General features: G+C 38.3%; 1 protein-coding gene across 3 annotated transcripts in view; it reads right to left on the minus strand.

The window, feature by feature from the left end:
• Nucleotides 1-19481, minus strand: part of SFMBT1 (Scm like with four mbt domains 1) — a 131061-nt gene that overhangs the window by 55234 nt on the left and 56346 nt on the right. For 2 of the 3 annotated variants that reach the window (XM_022572870.2, XM_022572871.2), the window contains exon 2: nt 932-1086. In XM_022572870.2, coding sequence (XP_022428578.1) covers nt 932-959 — 28 coding nt within the window. In that variant the 5' untranslated portion in view covers nt 960-1086. Of the gene's footprint in view, nt 1-931; nt 19404-19481 lie in introns of those variants that run through there. The other variant, XM_089919459.1, reaches the window with a different exon arrangement.

The following is a 19481-nucleotide window of genomic DNA, read 5'->3' on the forward strand; positions in this document are numbered from 1 at the left end:
ATGTGAAGAAATCAGATCTCATATACTGCTGCTAAGAATGCATAATGGTACAGCCACTCTGGAAAGTAGCTGTGCTCCTCGGCATTTATCCCAGAAAAATGAAATTTTATGTATATGATTGTTTATAGCATCTTTATTCATAAAAACCAAAAACTAGAAGCAACCAAAATGTACTGCAACAGATGAACGGTTAACCAAACTGCAGTATATCCACGGAATACTACCAAGCAATAAAAGGGAACAGACTACTGATACATTCAAGAATTTGGATGGATCTCAGGGGCATTATTTTGAGTGAAAAAAGTCCATCTCAAAAAGTCACATACTGTGTAGTTCTATTTATGTAACATTCTGGAAATGACAAAATTATAGAGATGAAGAACCGATTAATGGTTACCTGGGGTTAGGGAATACTGGGGAAGAGGAGTAGGTGTAACTATGAAGGGGCAGTACAAAGGAGCTCTGTGTGGTGATGGAATAGTTCTGTATCTTGACTGAGGTGGTGCTTACAGGAATCTACACGTGATAAAATGACAGAACTACATACATTTTATACATAGATCAATTTCCTAGCTTTTATATTGTACTATACTTAAATGAGATGTAACTTACAGTAGAAACTGAGTGAATGGTACATGAGAACTGTCAGTATTTTTGCAAGCTCCTATGAATTGATAATTACCTCAAAAGAAACTTTTTTTTTTTTTAACGAAGTCTGCTCATAAAAGTTACTTACTTTTTCAACAAACATGCTGAGTACATGCCCACCCCCCCCTCAGTGCCAGGTTCTCTGCCAGGTACAAAGAAAGACAACTCATGTCTTCAAAGAGCTTCCCATTTAGTGGTAGAAAGATAAGCCATACAACATAACACAGGTAAGTAATGGAATTCTGCACTCTGAAGAATGGATTTTGCTCAGCAAAACCAATACCTGCATCAATCTGCTGCTCCCCGTTCATTTCCACAGCACATGGGTGATCTCCTCCCCACACAGAGGACAGGCCTTATAGTTATGCTACAATCTGAAGATTACTTGCAGTTCTCAAGCATCTGTTCAATGGGCATCCAAGGGTCCAAATGAAAGTGCTGAAAAATCAAAAAGAACACATTAACAGGCTGCAGCCAGTGTTTATTCAGTCATAAGACATGATACTCTGGTGGGTTGAAAGGGCAGATAAAACAAAAATACACTGGCAGAATAGATGGAATTAGAGAAAAAAAATTTGACACCTTTTCTAATTTTGAAGACTCTGTGTGTGTGTGTGTGTGTGTGTGTGTGTGTGTGTGTGTGTAGAGAGAGAAAGAGCTATCAAGATCTTGATATCTAAAAATCACAAAAAATCAGCATATATATGAATCACTACCCCTTCAACTTAGATTATAATACTGAGCACCACTATCCACAAAAACTCTAATTCCTAATGAAATCCTGGGGGGAAAAGTTAGCTTTCAATGCCCTGTCTTAACCAGTAAATAAGATTCAGGATACGACATATTATTTTATCTAGTTTTCCATTTCATTTACCTAGAATATTATGCAGAACCAAAAAGTATCAACTATATTTGTCTACAATTACACTTATAAAGAGAGCTCAATCCCTTCAAAATAACCTCTGAAACCATTTATTCTTTTTTAAAAAGGCTTTATTGGGATATAATTCACATGCCAAAATCTCCCATTTTAAGTGTACAATTCAATAATTTTCAGTGAATTTACAGTTGTATAAACATCACTATAATCCAATTTTAGAATATTTCCATCACCCTGGAAAGAAACTTCATTCCCCATTTGCAGTTCTTCTCCATTCCATCCCTAGCCTCAGGCAACCACTAATCTGCTTTTGTCTCTAGAGATTTTGCCTCTTCTGGACATTTCACACAAATGAAATCATACAACATGTGGTCTTTTGCACCTGACTTCTTTCACTCAGCATGTTTTTGAGGCCCATCCATGCTGCAGCATGGATGAATCTATTTATTCTTGCTTTACATACATGTAAAACAATCTAAGATACTGCCTTTATATATGCCTAACAGATTAGAAAGAGTAAATGCAAGGGGGAAAAGGAGCTGCTGCAGGAAGGCGTGATGTGAACTAACCTCAAGGGCAACAATGCAGAAAACTATAAAGGTGGAATAGCAGCTCAACAGCCACAGCTGCCTGGGTGATACCTACAAGAGCAAACAACTCTGAACTTCTCAAAAAGATTCTGATTCTGTATTAGATCCCCAGTAAAAGATTATCATAAAAATCTTTTAAACACTAAGAAAAAATTAGTTTAAATTTTAACATACTCTTTGAAAAGGTACAAGCTACCTCAAGTACAACAGTGTGAGCTGGGTGATAGGGATACCCAGATTCTAGTCCCAGCTCTACCCATAACTAAATATGCAATCTTATACAGACTATATTATGTCCTTTTTTTTTTGCGGTACGCAGGCCTCTCACTGTTGTGGTCTCTCCCGTCGCGGAGCACAGGCTCCAGACATACAGGCTCAGTGGCCACGGCTCACGGGCCTAGCCACTCCACGGCATGTGGGATATTCCCGGACCGGGGCAAGAACCCGCGTCCCCTGCATCGGCAGGCAGACTCTCAACCACTGTGCCACCAGGGAAGCCCTATTATGTCCATTTTTAAAATCTGTAAAATTAGTGTAACATTTTCAGATTTTAAAACTAAATTTCATATTGAGCATACAGAAAATCTTAATAACAGTTAAAATTATGGATATTCCATTTGAGGTAACTGCCAGTTATCCAAAATCTTTTCATACAACAACATAAGCACTGAAACTCACACTTTTGCAGATAGGAACAACTGAATAGAAACCTGGTAGTGAGATTTAAAGCCTCTAAATAAGCTTTCTTCTCTCAGTTTACTTTCCTACCCCAAGCCCAAAACATTCAAACTGTACCATTCCACCTGCCAATTCATTCACTCCCCATATTTATTAAACACTAGCTCATTACCATTCACTATTCTAGGGAATAAGGGTAAAGCAATCAAGAGAGACTTGGTTCCCGCATTCATGATGCTTATTTTCAACTGGTGTAAGACAATTTAAGCCAACAATTTAAAACAATTATTTAAAGTGCTATGAAGGAAAAGCAGCAGTAGGTGCTAAGATAGAACATAACGGCAGACCTAACCTAAACTAAGAGGTCACTGACAGCGTCCCTGGGGCAGGGAAAGGTATTTAAGCTGACACTAAAGGGGAAACAGCAGTTAGGCAAAAAGGGCAGAAAGGAAAGAATAGTCCAGGAATAGGGAGCAGCACATACAAAGGCTCTAAGGTGGGGAGGAACTGAGAGCAGGCCACTGTGGCTGGAGCATGGGAACCAACCGGGTAAGTGGCACACAATTAAACTGGACAGGAAGAGTAGGAATAACGCAGTTGATACAAACTGGGGATTTACCATAAGCTGGGTACTGTCCAAAGCACTTAAACATATTAACCCATTTAATACTCTCAACAACTGGACATGGTGACATCACTATCATGAGGAAACAGGCACCAAACAGGTACTACCTGCCAGTGTCCCACAGCTAGTTAAGTAGGAAAACCAGGTCTCAAACCTAGCAAAACGTCCACATTATATGTCCTCAAACGCTGTATTATAGCGCCTCTCAATGGGAAGCAACCGAGGGTTTTCTTAAGCAGAGAAAGGATCAAATCTGTGTTTTTAAAAACATCACTCTGGAAAAAAAAAAAAATTACTCTAGACCCAATCAGAGAAACCATAAAGGAGTGACAAAAAAACATAAAAGTATAAAATTTCTACATGGCAAAAGACATCGTAAATAAAGTTCAAAGATAACAGTAGGTCTTAAAAGTTCTCATCACACACAAAAAATTTTTTCTAACTATGTATGGTGACAGATGTTAACTAGATTTATTGCAGTAATCTTCACAATGTATACAGATATCAAATCATTATGCTGTATGCCTTAAACTAATATAATGTTATATGTCAATTTTACTTCAATAAAAATAAATAAATAAGACAGTTGAGATGGGTGAAAATATTAACAACATGTAAGATAATGGATTAATTTCTATACAAGCTCCCATAATTCAACAAGAAAAAAAGAAAAGAAAAATCGGTAAAATATGTAATTAATCCACACTAAAAATGAGAGTTAATACTTACAAAAATATGCTCAATCTCATTAGTAGTGAAATAATGAGACTTTTTAATCAAATACTATTTTTTTCACCTTTCCAACTGGTAAAATTTTTAAAACTGAAAATCTCCAGAGTTGGCAAGGAAGACAGACAAAGGGAGAGAGTATATATTGGTACTACCTTTTTGGAGAGGAATTTAATGATAAATAATTTAACATATAAAGATTTAAAAGACAAACTCTTTGAGCAATAATTCTACTGTTAAGAACCTTTCACACAACACAATATGTGGAATCTAAAAAAGTGATACAAATGAACTTATTTACAAAACAGAAACAGACTCACAGACATAGAAAACAAACTTATGGTTACCAAAGGGTAATGGCAGGGGAGGGATAAATTAGGAGTTTGGGAATAACAGATACACACTATATATAAAATAGATAAACAGCAAGGACCTACTGTAGAGCACAGGGAACTATATTCAATATCTTGTAATAATCTATAATGGAAAAAAATCTGAAAAAGAATATATATATATATATATATATATATATGTATGTATAACTTAATCACCTTGCTTTACACGTGAAACTAACACAACATTGTAAATCAACTATACTTCAATAAAAAATAAATTTACAAAAAGCACTCTTGAACAACAACAGAAGAACCTTTCACACAACACAAATGTGTGGAAGGCTACATAGCCAGTGATGTTTGCTGCTGTATTATCTGTAACAGTGAGAAACCAGAAACAGCCTATATGTCCATCAAATGCGAATGAGATGGCTACAGACATTATGATACACCTACACTAGGAAATAATTTGTAATCATTAGAAGAATTCAAGTAGATCCATAAAAGCATATGGGAATGTCATCTATATTCTCAATGAAAAAAGCAAGTGAAGGACAATTATTACTTATATTAACTTTTCAAAATCCTGTGTCCATTGTTTACTTGGCTATGTGACTTTCAACAATCACCTTATTGGTGCCAATGACATCACTAATAAAATGGAGTGTAACAGTACTGTACCTACCTCACCGGACTGACGGGATAAGTAGGATAAACAATGAAGTGCACGTAGCATAGAGCTACATAGTAAATGCTGAGTTAATGTTAACTGTTATGCAATATTGACAGATTCAAGTTCCTATTGCACTAACTTAGGGTCATTTCTACATATAGTCTTGAAACTTCATGATGGGTCTGATGTAACAAAATTATCTGTTGGTTTACTAGGTTGTGAAGATGTCATCCACTGCTTACACTCATAAACTCTTGAAATACGTCAGCATATTTTGTGCAGCGAGCCACATAGTGCAATAATAATAATAATTATTATTAATAAATCTTCAAAGCCAAAAAGACATGAGTTGGGGGAAATGCAAGTCTTATGTAGCTGAAACTAAGAATGTAACTTTTAAAAAATTAAGTTATAATTAACACACATTATTACATAAGTTTCAGGTGTAGTGATTCAGTATTTTTTTTTTAATTTTTCTTTATTTATTTTTGGCTGCATTGGATCTTCGTTGCTGCGCGCGGGCTTCCTCTAGTTGCAGTGAGTGGGGGCTACTCTTCGTTGTGGTGCGCGAGCTTCTCATTGCAATGGCTTCTCTTGTTGCGGAGCATGGGTTCTAGGCACGTGGGCTTCAGTAGTTGTGGCTCGCAGGCTCTAGAGCACAGGCTCAGTAGTTGTGGCGCATGGGCTTAGTTGCTCCGCAGTATGTGGAATCTTCCCGGACCAGGGCTCGAACCTGTCTCTCCTGCATTGGTAGGTGGATTATTAACCACTGCGCCACCAGGGAAGCCCCCAGTATTTTTATACATCACTGCAAGAAGACCATTTACCATCTGTCAACATACAAAGTTGTTAAAAAGGGCTGTGACATTTTTTTGATCTTACAGCATCACTTAGATTTTAATAAATAATCAGTTCATTGTCTTAATAGGATCATGAGAAATAAACCGATGAAGCCTTTTGCTGTAGAACATCTGTCAGATTTTTCTCTTTATTGCTAGTCTGCTCTCTTTTTATGCAGTGAGGAAAAAAACAATAAAATATCGAGGAGCTTAAAATATAAAAATTTAATTCACTTTTCATTTATTTCCTATTCATGTTAAACTGTTTTACTGTCTTTATTTATCACTGATTTTGGTATTATAATTCCTCTTGTGGTGACCAGAATATATCAGAATTATTTATTTAAATAAGTTCTCATGAACTAACTAATCTGGACCTTGTTCATCTTATTTAAGAATTCTTTCAGTGAACTAAACAGCAGCCTAGATATTTACAGGAGGCTCTAATAAGAGAGACTAAAGCCAGTATTTTAAAATAGGAAACACTTCTAAGAAACATAAATAACAATTTAAAAAAGCAAAGCTAATTGTACAAAACCAGCTTTGATGTCAAACACACACACACACACACACACAAACACACACACACACAGGCACACAAAGAAAACAGAAACAAAACCCAGGTAGAATAAAACTGAACTGAATTCGTTATTTCATTTTTAGTGATATATCAATATAAAATAAAACCACCATGGAATACTTATACTTTAATAGATTTTTTAAAAGATCTAAAAGTCATCTGAACAACAAACAGCTACATGATGCTTCCCCTCCCATGCTATTTCAGTTTACCCATGCAGTCCACACTCTAAGCTTATACTACTTGGCTGCACGTTAATGCTCTTGATTTTCAAGGCTAAGATTAAACACTGAGTAAGAGTATTTATAATGTAGAAAAGTTACAATAATGCAAGAGAGATTTCTGTAGCATGAGTCCTCAGCCAAATGATTTAACAAGTTGGATATAATTTTTAAAGCACTTAGGAAGAAGGACAGAAACTCAGTGTGACTATAAAGATATGACCTAGTATGTATGGTGGTTGCTAGAAAATGCTTTAATTCAGTAAATATTTACCAGACAGTTAAAAGGAAAATTCCCACTAATTAACATGCTTGAATTTGCACTCCTCTCCCTCAACCAAACAAATGGAAGGTCAGTAATAATTTCAAGTATGTTGTAAATATGGTAAGTGCAAACAATTCAGCAAATCAGATGCTCCATTTTGGGCAGATTTGCAGTTAACCCTGCCCTTGACGGTAAATGCTAGTGGTAGAGTCACTGTATTTTTTGTTCCCCAACAGGTGTTGATTTCAGTTGGCCTTTCACTCTCCACAAGGGTTAATCATCACTCCCAGACCTTGTGCACATCTTATTTCACAGGCTATCTAAATTAAATCTTACGCTTCCATCTGTCAAATGTCAATGTAACTTGATTATCATGGGTAGAAATTTTCTATTGTTTCATTAAGTTGTTTGTTGTTATTGTTTTTAACCCACTGCTACATGTTTAACTAAGGAGATAAAAAATAAGTCTGTTAAGTTGACACATCTTAGCCACTCAAATCATCTAAGTTAAATCTGACCCTAACTTAACTTTTTCATGATTATGTAAATGCAACACAGGGCACATCTATCTCAGCTTTACAAATCAGTACTTATTAATTTACAAAACCAGTAAAAGCTTTAAATAAAACCCACAACTCAAGAATACCCTAATTTTTTAAAAAGGTGCTCAACATCACATCATCAGGGAAATGGAAATCAAAACCACAGTGAGATACCATCTCACACCTGTCAGAATGGCTATTATCAGAAAGACAAGAAATAACAAGTGTTGGCAAGGATGTGGAGGAAATCCCTGTGCACCACTGGTGGGAATATAAATTGGTGTAGGCACTGTGTGAAAACACTATGTAGATTCTTCAAAAAATTAAAAATAGAACTACCATATGATCCAGCAGTTCCACTTCTGGGTATGTGAAATGAAAGGAAATGAAAACACTAGCTCAAAAAGATACCTACGCCCCCATGTTCATTGCAGCATTATTTACAATAGCCAAGACATGGAAGCAACCTAACTGTCCATGGATGGATGGATAAAGAAGATGCTGTGTACACATATATACATACACAATCGAATCATTTTGCAATATATATATATATATCAAATCACAGTGTTGTACAACTTGGACTAATACAATGTTATATGTCAATTATATCTCAATCTTTTAAAAAGCCAAATTATGAGGCAATATTTTAAAAGGGTTATTTTGGACTAACAATGAGAAATTTTTAAGTAAAATATGGTACAAGCATACATTTTATTACTACATGGCCAATAAAACTGTGTTAGAGAAATGTCTTCCTTCCCAATCGAAATCCCAATAGGGTATTTTATTCACCTTGATGAGCTAATTTTTAAATGCATCTAAAAGAGAAAATGTACAATCTAGCTACATATTTGTAAAAGATGATATTATGATGAAGCTAGTTCCTTCTATCAAAATATTAAAATAGTGTAGTATTAGTGCAAGAAAAGACAAATACACCCATAAAATAGAATGAGATTGAGAAATAGATGCATTTATATGAGAGTACAGTTTGTGATACAATGGCATCCCATATCAATTGTGAAAGGATGAACAAACTAATAATAAAGAATTGGCTATCCATTTTGGGAGGAAAAAAATTAGATCCTTACTTCATGCTGCAACATAAATAAATCCCAGGTGAATTAAAAGAGCAAAACATGAAAATTAAGACTTCAAACAAATTAAAAGAAAAACACAAGAGAATATGGTTATAACCTTGGTATAGTATAGACTTCCTTAAGCAAGGAAGCTATAAAATGGATACATTTGACTACATAAACATTTAAAACTTCTGATTAGCAAAAAGACACCATAAACAACTTTCAAAGTCAAGTTAATAGACTAGAAAAAAATACTTCCAGCATATATCAATATAATAGACAAAGAATTAACAGCCATAATTACAGAAAGCACCTATAAATCAATGAAAAATGACCAAACCTTATAGGGGCAAAACAGTCAGATATAAACAGGAATTTTACAGAAGAAATGCAAATGACTTATAAGCATATGAAAATATGTTTAACATCAACAGCTAAAACAAGTTATTTTTCACTCACATATTGGCAAAAATAAAAGATTAATAACACCCAATATGGGTAAAGAGATGGAGATATGAATGCTGCTATCACCGGTTGAAGAGCACAAATGGATGCGACCCTTTTAGAAAGAAATTTTATTTCATCAAAAATTTTAACCTGTATTCTCTACAACCGAGCAATTCAATTTCTAATATCTATTTCAGAAAACTATCCAAAAAATAAATAAGCAGCATAACGATTTCAAAGAAAGAGATTAAATTGTTCTCACTTCCAGGGCATACACAGAGAAGACACTCCCACACGTACAAAGTGCAAAAGCCTAAATGTATGCTTGAGCAATGTCTGTGGCTAGGGAAAAACTGAAAACCTCAGTATCAATCAGTAAATTAGGGCACATCCGTTAAGATGAGAGTTAAAAAGAACGAGGTAGTTTAATGGGTACAGAGTTTATGTTGGGAGTGATGAAAAGGTTTTAGGTATAGACAGTAGTTTGTGTGTGTGTGCATGCTTATAAAACATACTCAAACATACACAAAACTACATATTTCTATAGTATATACATTTCTTTATATATCGACAGATACTTTTAAAATGATCTGGAAGAATGCATCCAAATCACTACCAGTGGTTACTTCTAGGAGAGTAAGATTCAGGAATAGGGTAAAAGGGAATTTGTGCTTTATCTGCTTTGAATAAACATTTTATGATAAGAATGTATTCATATGTGTACTTCTATGACTTAAATTTTTATTTTAAGAAAAAAATGCATTTACTGACATGGAAAGTTATTTATTCATTCTTTCAACAAATATTTACCAGAAACCTACTCTGTGTTAATAAGCCCTATCAAAATATTAGGGATGTTATCAGTGAAGAATACTGGCCAAAATCCCTGCCCTCATGAAGCTTATGTTTTAGTGGGAAGGAGAAAAAGTACTTTTCGAAATATGGTAAGTGATAGAGCTGGGCAGGGGAGACGCATAGGCTGAACGTTGAATGCGGAGGTTGCGGGGGGGTGGGGGACCGGGACGAGGCGGGGCGGGGGGGAGCCTCACTGAAAAGGTAACATTTGGACAAAGACTTGAAGGACAAACAGAAGGAAAAAGCCTGCCAGCCATAGGGAAAGCCCAGAACAAAGGCCCTAGAATGAGGACATGTGAGGTGTGTTCTAAGACTAGCAAGGAAGCCAGGGTAGTACAGGCTACATAAATAAGCAAGCGAGAGGAGAGGCAAGACAGCTGTCAACCTCACACTGTTTGCCACACTCCCAGTCTCCTTTGTGACTGTCTCCCACCTACAGTCCTTAGGGAACTATGGTATTTACCAGGACCCTGCTCCTCTGGGGGTGATAAAACATAAAGGCAAGGCTGGTGGGAATGTACAATGGTGCAATCCCTAGAAAACAGTCTGGCAGTTCCTGAAAATGTTAAACATAGATTTACCATGTGACCTAGCAACTTCACTTCTTGGTGTATACCCAAGATGACTGAAAACATATGTCTACACCAAAACTTGTACATGAATGTACACAGCAGCATTATTTGTGATGTCAAAAGGTAGAAACAACCCAAATGTCCACCCACCCATTAATGGATAAATAAAATATGGGGGACTTCCCTGGTGGCGCAATGGTTAAGAATCCACTTGCCAATGCAGGGGACACGGGTTCAATTCCTGGTCCAGGAAGATCCCAAATGCCATGGAGCAACTGAGCCCGCGTGCCACAACTACTTAAGCTCACGCGCCTAGAGCCCGTGCTCCACAACAAGAGAAGCCACCGTGATGAGAAGCCCGCGCACCACAACCAAGAGTAGCCCCCGCTCACCCCAACTGGAGAAAGCCCATGCGCAGCAACAAAGACCCAACACAGCCAAAAATTTAAAAAGAAAAGAAAAATAAAATATGGGATATCTAACACAATGGAATATTATTTGGCCATAAAAAGGAACAAAGTACTGATACACGCTACAACATAGATAACCTTGAAAATACTGTGCCAAGTGAAAGAGGTCAAACACAAAAGGCCACATATTATATGCTTCCATTTATATGAAATGTACTGAAGAAGCAAATCCACAGAGACAGAAGGCAGATTAGTGTGGTTGCCCAGGCTGGGGGAGAGACTAACATGTACAGGGTTTCTTGCGGGGGTGTTGAAACATTGTAAAATTAGGTGGTTGTGATAGCTGTACCACTCTGAATAAAAACCACTGAACTGTACACTTTAAATAAGTGAACTTTATGGTATGTAAAAATATCTTGATAAAGCTGTAAAAAAAAAAGGTAAAAAAATAAAAGCTGTAAAAAAATATTAAGGACACAACTGTGCTTTTAAAATAACATTATTCCCATTTTCAAATACAGAAGCCAATGACAAAAAGAGACAAGGAGTCTGGGTCACCATTAGGATATACAACAGAACAAGGAAAGATAATTTAACTGTCACTGTTGTGTATTAGTTAAGTCAATGCTTTAAAAGATAAATTCCAAACTTCTGTTGTTTAATCCAACAGATATTTATTTCTCACACACATAAAGTCCAAACAGATGTTCCTAATGAGCGGGGCAACTCCCCTCCACGTGGTAATTCATGGAGTCAAGTGCCTTCTACCTCACACGTCCTCCATCTTCAACAAAGGGTTCTCAAATCTTCGAGTATAGGGGGATCACTCACGGGAGGTTCTCCTGGGCCAGGCCTGCAAGCGGCACCTCCCTTCTACCCACGGTCTGCTAGTTAAAACTTAGTCATGTGACCCATCTGCTCTAAGGGAAGCCGAGAACTCTAATGCAGTACTTCCCGACATGAGTAAATATGAGTGTTTAGAATTAGCATTGCCATATTCTAGAATTCATATCAACAGCTAATATTAGTTATTTTATTTAAAGAAGCCTCTACGGATCAACAGTAGTGATACAACAAACTGCCATGGAATTGCTTTCTCAATTAATCAATAAATATTTACTGAGTACATACTATCTGCCACATATTGTTTCAGGTAAACAAATAGAGGGGGGAAAACCTTGCCCTCACAGATCTCACAATCCAGCGCGGGGAGTCAGAAAAACAAAGTGTATATACCATATTGAACAAAAATAAATGTTAGGAGGAAAATGAAGCAAGGAAGGAGGACGGAAGTACTACTTTCAAAAAGGTGATTAAGGTCTTAGTGATGAGGTGACATGAGCCCACACCTGAGGGAAGAACATTCCAGGCAGGAAAAGGAGAAGTGCAAAGACCCTCAAGTGAGAGCTTGTGCAGGATATCTGAGGTCACTGCTGTTGCAGCAGAATGATCAAGGCTGGGATCTAGGAGGTGAGTTTAGAAAGGAACCAGGGAGCCAGATTACATGTACACCTGTAGGCTGCTGTGAAGATTTTAGTTTTGGGGAAGCCACTGGAAGATTTGGAGCAGAAGAGAGACACAGTTTGACCTATTTTTTATAAAGGTTATCCTGCAGCTATGTTGAGAAAAGACTGTAAATGGGCAAGAGTAGAAGCAGGAAGACCAATTTAAAAGACGCTGGAATAATCCAGGTGAGAGGTGTTGGTGGCTAACTCCAGGTTAGAAGCAGTAAAAACACTGAGAATAGTAAATGAGAAACTGGATGTGGGATGTGAGAAAAGAGCATTACCTGGGCTGACTCTTTAAGTTTTTTGTCTATGCAATAGAAAGGATGTAGTTGCCACTTGGGGAAAAGCAAAGTCTAAAGGAGGAGTGGTTTGAGGAAGACAAACTGAGGGCTTCAATGCAAAATAGGGCAATACGATTGCTTCTTCATTATTAAGGGTTTGCTCTTTGAGTGTTCAGGGAAATTCTTTTTCAATCAACAGAATTATTACTATGTAAAGTGTTTCCAATTTATAAGCTATTTTCTTTATCTGCTATACTTCATCTGAGCAAAATAACAACTCTTTACAACAGCTAGATGGGTTCAATCCTTATCTTACACCTTGGGAACCTTCTTGTCATCTTCAATCCCTCTCTTACACTTCACCTTTTTTTTCTAGGTTTACTAATCATCCATGAAGGCACTTCCTCATACCAGTTTAGTAATTTATGCTGTCTTATTGTCTTATTTTAAAACCCCAAATTCAATACCCACAAATTTTCCATTAAAAGCACTTAAATGTCCATTTTTCTAAGCCTTCTTTAATACACATCTAACAAAAATTTCAGACAATTTTGAAAACTGAATCATACTATAATGAGGTTGGAAATTTTATGCCAACCAATTTATAAATTCCTGGTTCACAGTTGTAAGTATGGCCATTCTGCAGTCCTGTTTCCTCAGCAATTGTTAATTAGTACCAGGGTACTAAGCACCTACACTATGCCAGATACGAAGACTACTAAATCAAGGTTTTGAAATTATCTTTCACTGTACCAAAATATGACATAAGCATTTAAAAAGCATTTCTTTATCCTCACGTTATCTTGTAAGCTGCAGAAATAGCAGATCTTCTAGAGCTCAAATATTATCACATTTCTCATTGATTACAGGCTTTATTTACAGGAGCCAGTAGCACGAGCACATGTTAAAAGAGTCAATATGTCTTTAATCTGATTAAATAAAGAGGTATTTGATTCACCAACACAAACGCTGTCAAAATGTACCACTTTTAATAATTTTATATAAGGATTACAGGAAGAGACCATGTCTAGTTACAAAAAGCCAGGAAACTATTCTCTAATTCCATGGTTGCTGTTTCTCAGCCTTCTCATGTCAAATGACAGATGAGAAACTTCATTCCAACGCAACAAATGCTTGTTAGCCATTTATCTTAAGAAAAAAAAAAGGAAGAAGTAATATTTGAGTATCTGCTATGTATGTGCCTGGCACTTTTTTTGTGTGTTATACGGTAAATAAAACACTGCCCAACAGTACATGGTAAGCATAATATAAGTGTTAACTATTTTAAAATTATATCTTATTTAATCCTAACCAACCATTTACTTATCACATACATGATAACCCCATTTTACAGAAGAGGAGACTGAGGTTCAGAGAAGTTAAATAACCTGTCGGTTTATACAGCTAGGAAACACCAGAGGCAGCATTTGAACCCTAGCCTGATTCCTGAGCCTAAACTCCTCTAGTTTTCCTGTAGCTCAGGATGACTGTGAAGTGTCTATCTCCTGTACCACAAAGTGATGGCCCTAAATGATTTACACTCTAGTTCTTCTGTTTATTCATTTATTTAACTTCAAGGTTCTACACTGTTCTACTACAAGGGTAAGTAACCAGGAGTCTGAATGGTACCTAGACAGGTGTTGCCATCAATGAATTTCTCCCAAAATGTTATTCTACTAGGTCCTTAACTAGGTTAATTCATATGAAAGAATAAAAGCCTAAAAGCTCTGAATTAATGAACACTTGAAAAAAGAAATATAATTTTCTTATTCTTTAAGTGAATGATAAACTAATCTCCAAAGAAAAGGATTTATGAGACTTTTGCTTAAAGTGTTAAGATTAAAGTTTTTTCTCAAGTACGTTTAAATTCCCACCTTGCTCCTTTATACACCTAGAAACTACTTTTTTCATAGCACTGTACAAAGTGAAGCCCAGTCCAGTTCAACTCTCTCCAACTCTGTAATGGTCACTACTAGCACAGCCTAATATGTCTTTCCCTCCATCTCTTCCTCATTGCCACCAAACTCAACATTTGATCATGATGGCAAAGTCCCATGTTCCACATAATGGATCATGCTCAGGCAGTCTCATTCCCCTCTGTCAGATAATTGTGTTCTGAGTCTTCCTTATGGCTATGTGACCCAGTCCTGGCTCAAAAATAAGGCAAAACTTACTGGGGAGCTTCTGGGAAATACACTTTCATTCCTAATAAGAAAGGCAAGATAGTTTCAAAATGTGTAGAATCTTTAATATCACCCAGTGTTCACCTTGCAGTGGTAACTGGCACAGCTAGGGTTAGCAAACACATCCCATTACAATGTATACAGACTATGTATTCTACTTCTTTTAGGGCCTCTGCAATGCTAGATATGGACATACACTATAAAGTAAACTCCACAAGAACATGCATTGTTTCATTCAACTAATATTTACTAAATGCCTAGTACATGCCAGGCTTTGTGCTGGGCACCAGGGTAGAGTCATGAACAAATGAGACATTAAAATCCTGGCTCCTAAGACACAGCTGGTACTCAAATAATACTTGTTGAATTAACGAACTGCAAATTCAAATGATTAATTACTGAACTAAAACTTTGGTAGAATAAATTGGTTTGGGTTTTTTTTTCTTTTTAAGTTATTTTTAAGCTGTAAAATAGTAAAAGTTTAACTGAAACTAATACTCAGATAATTTTATATATTGTACCTTTAGACCAGTTTTTGTTATACAACTAAAATATATATATATATATATTTTAGATACCAGAGAATGTTCAGTGTAATAAGTATTGGTAGGCATTTATACTTATTATAAGCAAACTGGAGAATTTCCAATTTCTCAAAAATAGTATGTGTGCATTAACTGAAAGAGAAAGTGTTCCTTCAGTATTAATTTCGCTATAACTCTAAGGAATATGTTTAAAGAGTACACTAAATACAGAGAAGCAGTCAATGAAGATTTAAATCAAAATTCAAAATCTGATTTCTGGCCCCCCCCAAAACAAAAAACAAATAAAAACTACTGTGAGAGGAGGAGCTTCAAGATGGCGGAAGAGTAAGACGCGGAGATCACCTTCCTCCCCATAAATACATCAAAAATACATTACATCTACATGTGGACCAACTCCTATAGAACACCTACTGAACGCTGGGAGAAGACCTCAGACCACCCCAAAGGCAAGAAACTCCCCCACGTACCTGGGTAGGGCAAAAGAAAAAAGAAAAAACAGAGACAAAAGAATAGGGACGGGACCTGCACCAGTGGGAGGGAGCTGTGAAGGAGGAAAGGTTTCCACATACTAGGAAGCCCCTTCGCGGGTGGAGACTGCAGGTGGCGGAGGGGGAAAGCTTCGGGGCTGCGGGGGAGAGCGCAGCAACGGGGTGCGGAGGGCAAAGCGGAGAGATTTCCTCACAGAGGATCGGTGCCGACCAGCACTCAACAGCCCGAGAGGCTTGTCTGCTCACCGGCCAGGACAGATTGGGGCTGGGAGGTGAGATTCGGGCTTCGGTCGGATCCCATGGAGAGGACTGGGGTTGGCTGCGTGAACACAGCCTGAAGGGGGCTAGTGCGCCATAGCTAGCTGGGAGGAAGTCCAGGAAAAAGTCTGGAGCTGCTGAAGAGACAAGAGACTGTTTCTTGACTCTTTGTTTCCTGGAGCGCGAGGAGAGAGGATTAAAAGCACCGTTTAGGGCTTCCCAGATGGCACAGTGGTTGAGAGTCCACCTGCCGATGCAGGGGACACGGGTTCGTGCCCCGGTCTGGGAAGATCCCACATGCCGTGGAGCGGCTGGGCCCGTGAGCCATGGCTGCTGAGCCTGCGCGTCTGGAGCCTGTGCTCTGCAGCGGGAGAGGCCGTAACAGTGAGAGGCCCGCGTACCGCAAAAAAAAAAAAAAATCGCTTAAAGGAGCTCCAGAGACGGGCGCGAGCCAAGGCTATCAGCGCGGACCCCACAGACGGGCATGGGACGCTAAGGCTGCTGCTGCAGCCAGCCACCAAGAAGCCTGTGTGCGAGCACAGGTCACTATCCACACCTCCCCTCCCGGGAGCCTGTGCTGCCCGCCACTGCCAGGGTCCCGTGATCCATGGACAACTTCCCCTGGAGAACGCACGGTGCGCCTCAGGCTGGTGCAACGTCACTCCAGCCTCTGCCGCCGGAGGCTTGCCCTGCATCCGTAACCCTCCCTCCCCCCAGCCTGAATGAGCCAGAGCCCCCGAATCAGCTGTTCCTTTAACCCCGTCCTGTGTGAGCGAAGAACATATGTCCTCAGCCGACCTACACGCAGAGGCGGGTCCAAATCCAAAGCTGAACCCCGGGAGCTGCGCGAACAAAGAAGAGAAAGGGAAATTTTTCCCAGCAGCCTCAGGAGCAGCGGATTAAATCTCCACAATCAACTTGATGTATCCTGTATCTGTGGAATACCTGAAAAGACAACGAATAATCCCAAATTGAGGAGGTGGACTTTGGGAGCAACGATATATATATTTTTTTTTTCCCCTTTTTCTCTTTTTGTGAGTATGTATGTTTATGCTTCTGTGTGTGATTTTATCGGCATAGTTTTGCTTTTACCATTTGTCCTAGGGTTCTGTCTGTCCGTTTTTTTTCTTTATTACTTAAAAAAATTTTTTTCTTAATATTTTTTATTTTAATAACTTTATTTTATTTTATTTTATCTTCTTCTTTCTTTCTTTCTTTTTTTCTCCCTTTTATTCTGACCGTGTGGAGGACAGGCTCTTGGTGCTCCAGACAGACGTCAGGGCTGTGCCACTGAGCCCACGTGGGAGAGCCAAGTTCAGGACACTGGTCCACAAGAGACCTCCCAGCTCCACGTAATATCAAATGGTGAAAATCTCCCAGAGATCTCCATCTCAATGCCAAGACCCAGCTCCACTCAACAACCAGCAAGCTACAGTGCAGGACACCCTATGCCAAACAACAGGAACACAACCCCATCCATTAGCAGAGAGGCAGCCTAAAATCATAATAAGGTCACAGAAACCCCAAAATACACCACTAGACATGGACCTGCCCACCAGAAAGACAAGATCCAGCCTCATCTGCCAGAACACAGGCACTAGTCCCCTCCACCAGGAAGCCTACACAACCCACTGAACCAACCTTAGCCACTGGGGACAGACACCAAAAACAACAGAAACTACGAACCTACAGCCTGTGAAAAGGGGACCCCAAACACAGTAAGTTAAGCAAAATGAGAACACAGAGAAGCACACAGCAGATGAAGGAGCAAGGCAAAAACCCACCAGACCTAACAAATGAAGAGGAAATAGGCAGGCTACCTGAAAAAGAATTCACAATAATGATAGTAAAGATATCCAAAATCTTGGAAATAGAATGGAGAAAATACCAGAAATGTTTAACAAGGACCTAGAAGAACAAACAGAGATGGGGCTTCCCTGGTGGCACAATGGTTAAGAATCCACCTGCCAATGCAGGGGATACACATTCGATCCCTGGTCTGGGAAGATCCCACATGCCGTGGAACAACTAAGCCCGTGTGCCACAACTACTAAGCCTGTGCTCTAGAACCCGTGAGCCACAAGTACTGAAGCCCATGTGCCACAATTACAGAAGCCCACGCACCTAGAGCCTGTGCTCCGCAATAAGAGAAGCCACCACAACGAGAAGCCCACACACCACAATAAAGAGCAGCCCCCACTCACCGCAACTAGAGAAAGCCCGCACACAGCAATGAAGACCCAATGCAACCAAAGAAAAGAGTAGTAGCCCCCGCTTGCTGCAACCAGAGAAAACCCACACGTGGCAACAAAGACCCAACGCAGCCAAAAATAAATTAATAAAATAAATTAAAAACAAACAAACAAAAAAAGAGATGAACACCACAATAAATGAAATTAAAAATTCTCTAGAAGGGGTCAATAGCAGAATAACTGAGAAAGAAGAATGGATAAGTGACCTGGAAGATGAAATAGTGGAAATAACTACTGCAGAGCAGAATAAAGAAAAAAGAATGAAAAGAATTGAGGACAAGCTCAGAGAACTCTGGGACAACATTAAACACACCAACATTCGAATTACAGGGGTCCCAGAAGTAGAAGAGAAAAAGAAAGGGACTGAGAAAATATTTGAAGAGATTATAGTTGAAAACTTCCCTAATATGGGAAAGGAAATAGTTAATCAACTCCAGGAAGCACAGAGAGTCCCATACAGGACAAATCCAAGGAGAAACACACCAACACACATATTAATCAAACTATCAAAAATTAAATATAAAGAAAAAATATTAAAAGCAGCAAGGGAAAAACAACAAGTAACACATAAGGGAATCCCCATAAGGTTAACAGCTGATCTTTCAGCAGAAACTCTGCAAGCCAGAAGGGAGTGGGAGGACATATTTAAAGTGATGAAGGAGAAAAACCTACAACCAAGATTACTCTACCCAGCAAGGATCTCATTCAGATTTGATGGAGAAATTAAAAGCTTTACAGACAAGCAAAAGCTAAGAAAATTCAGCACCACCAAACCAGCTTTGCAACAAATGCTAAAGGAACTTCTCTAGGCAGGAAACACAAGAGAAGAAAAAGACCTACAATAATAAACCCAAAACAATTAAGAAAATGGTAATAGGAACATACATACCAATAATTACCTTAAATGTAAATGGATTAAATGCTCCCACCAAAAGACACAGACTGGCTGAATGCATACAAAAACAAGACCCATATATATGCTGTCTACA

Source organism: Delphinapterus leucas, chromosome 10 (genome assembly GCF_059928025.1).
Source record: "Delphinapterus leucas isolate spDelLeu-1000000601 "Yukka" chromosome 10, BTC_Dleu_Yukka2, whole genome shotgun sequence".
In the NCBI taxonomy this organism is placed as follows: Eukaryota; Metazoa; Chordata; class Mammalia; order Artiodactyla; family Monodontidae; genus Delphinapterus; species Delphinapterus leucas.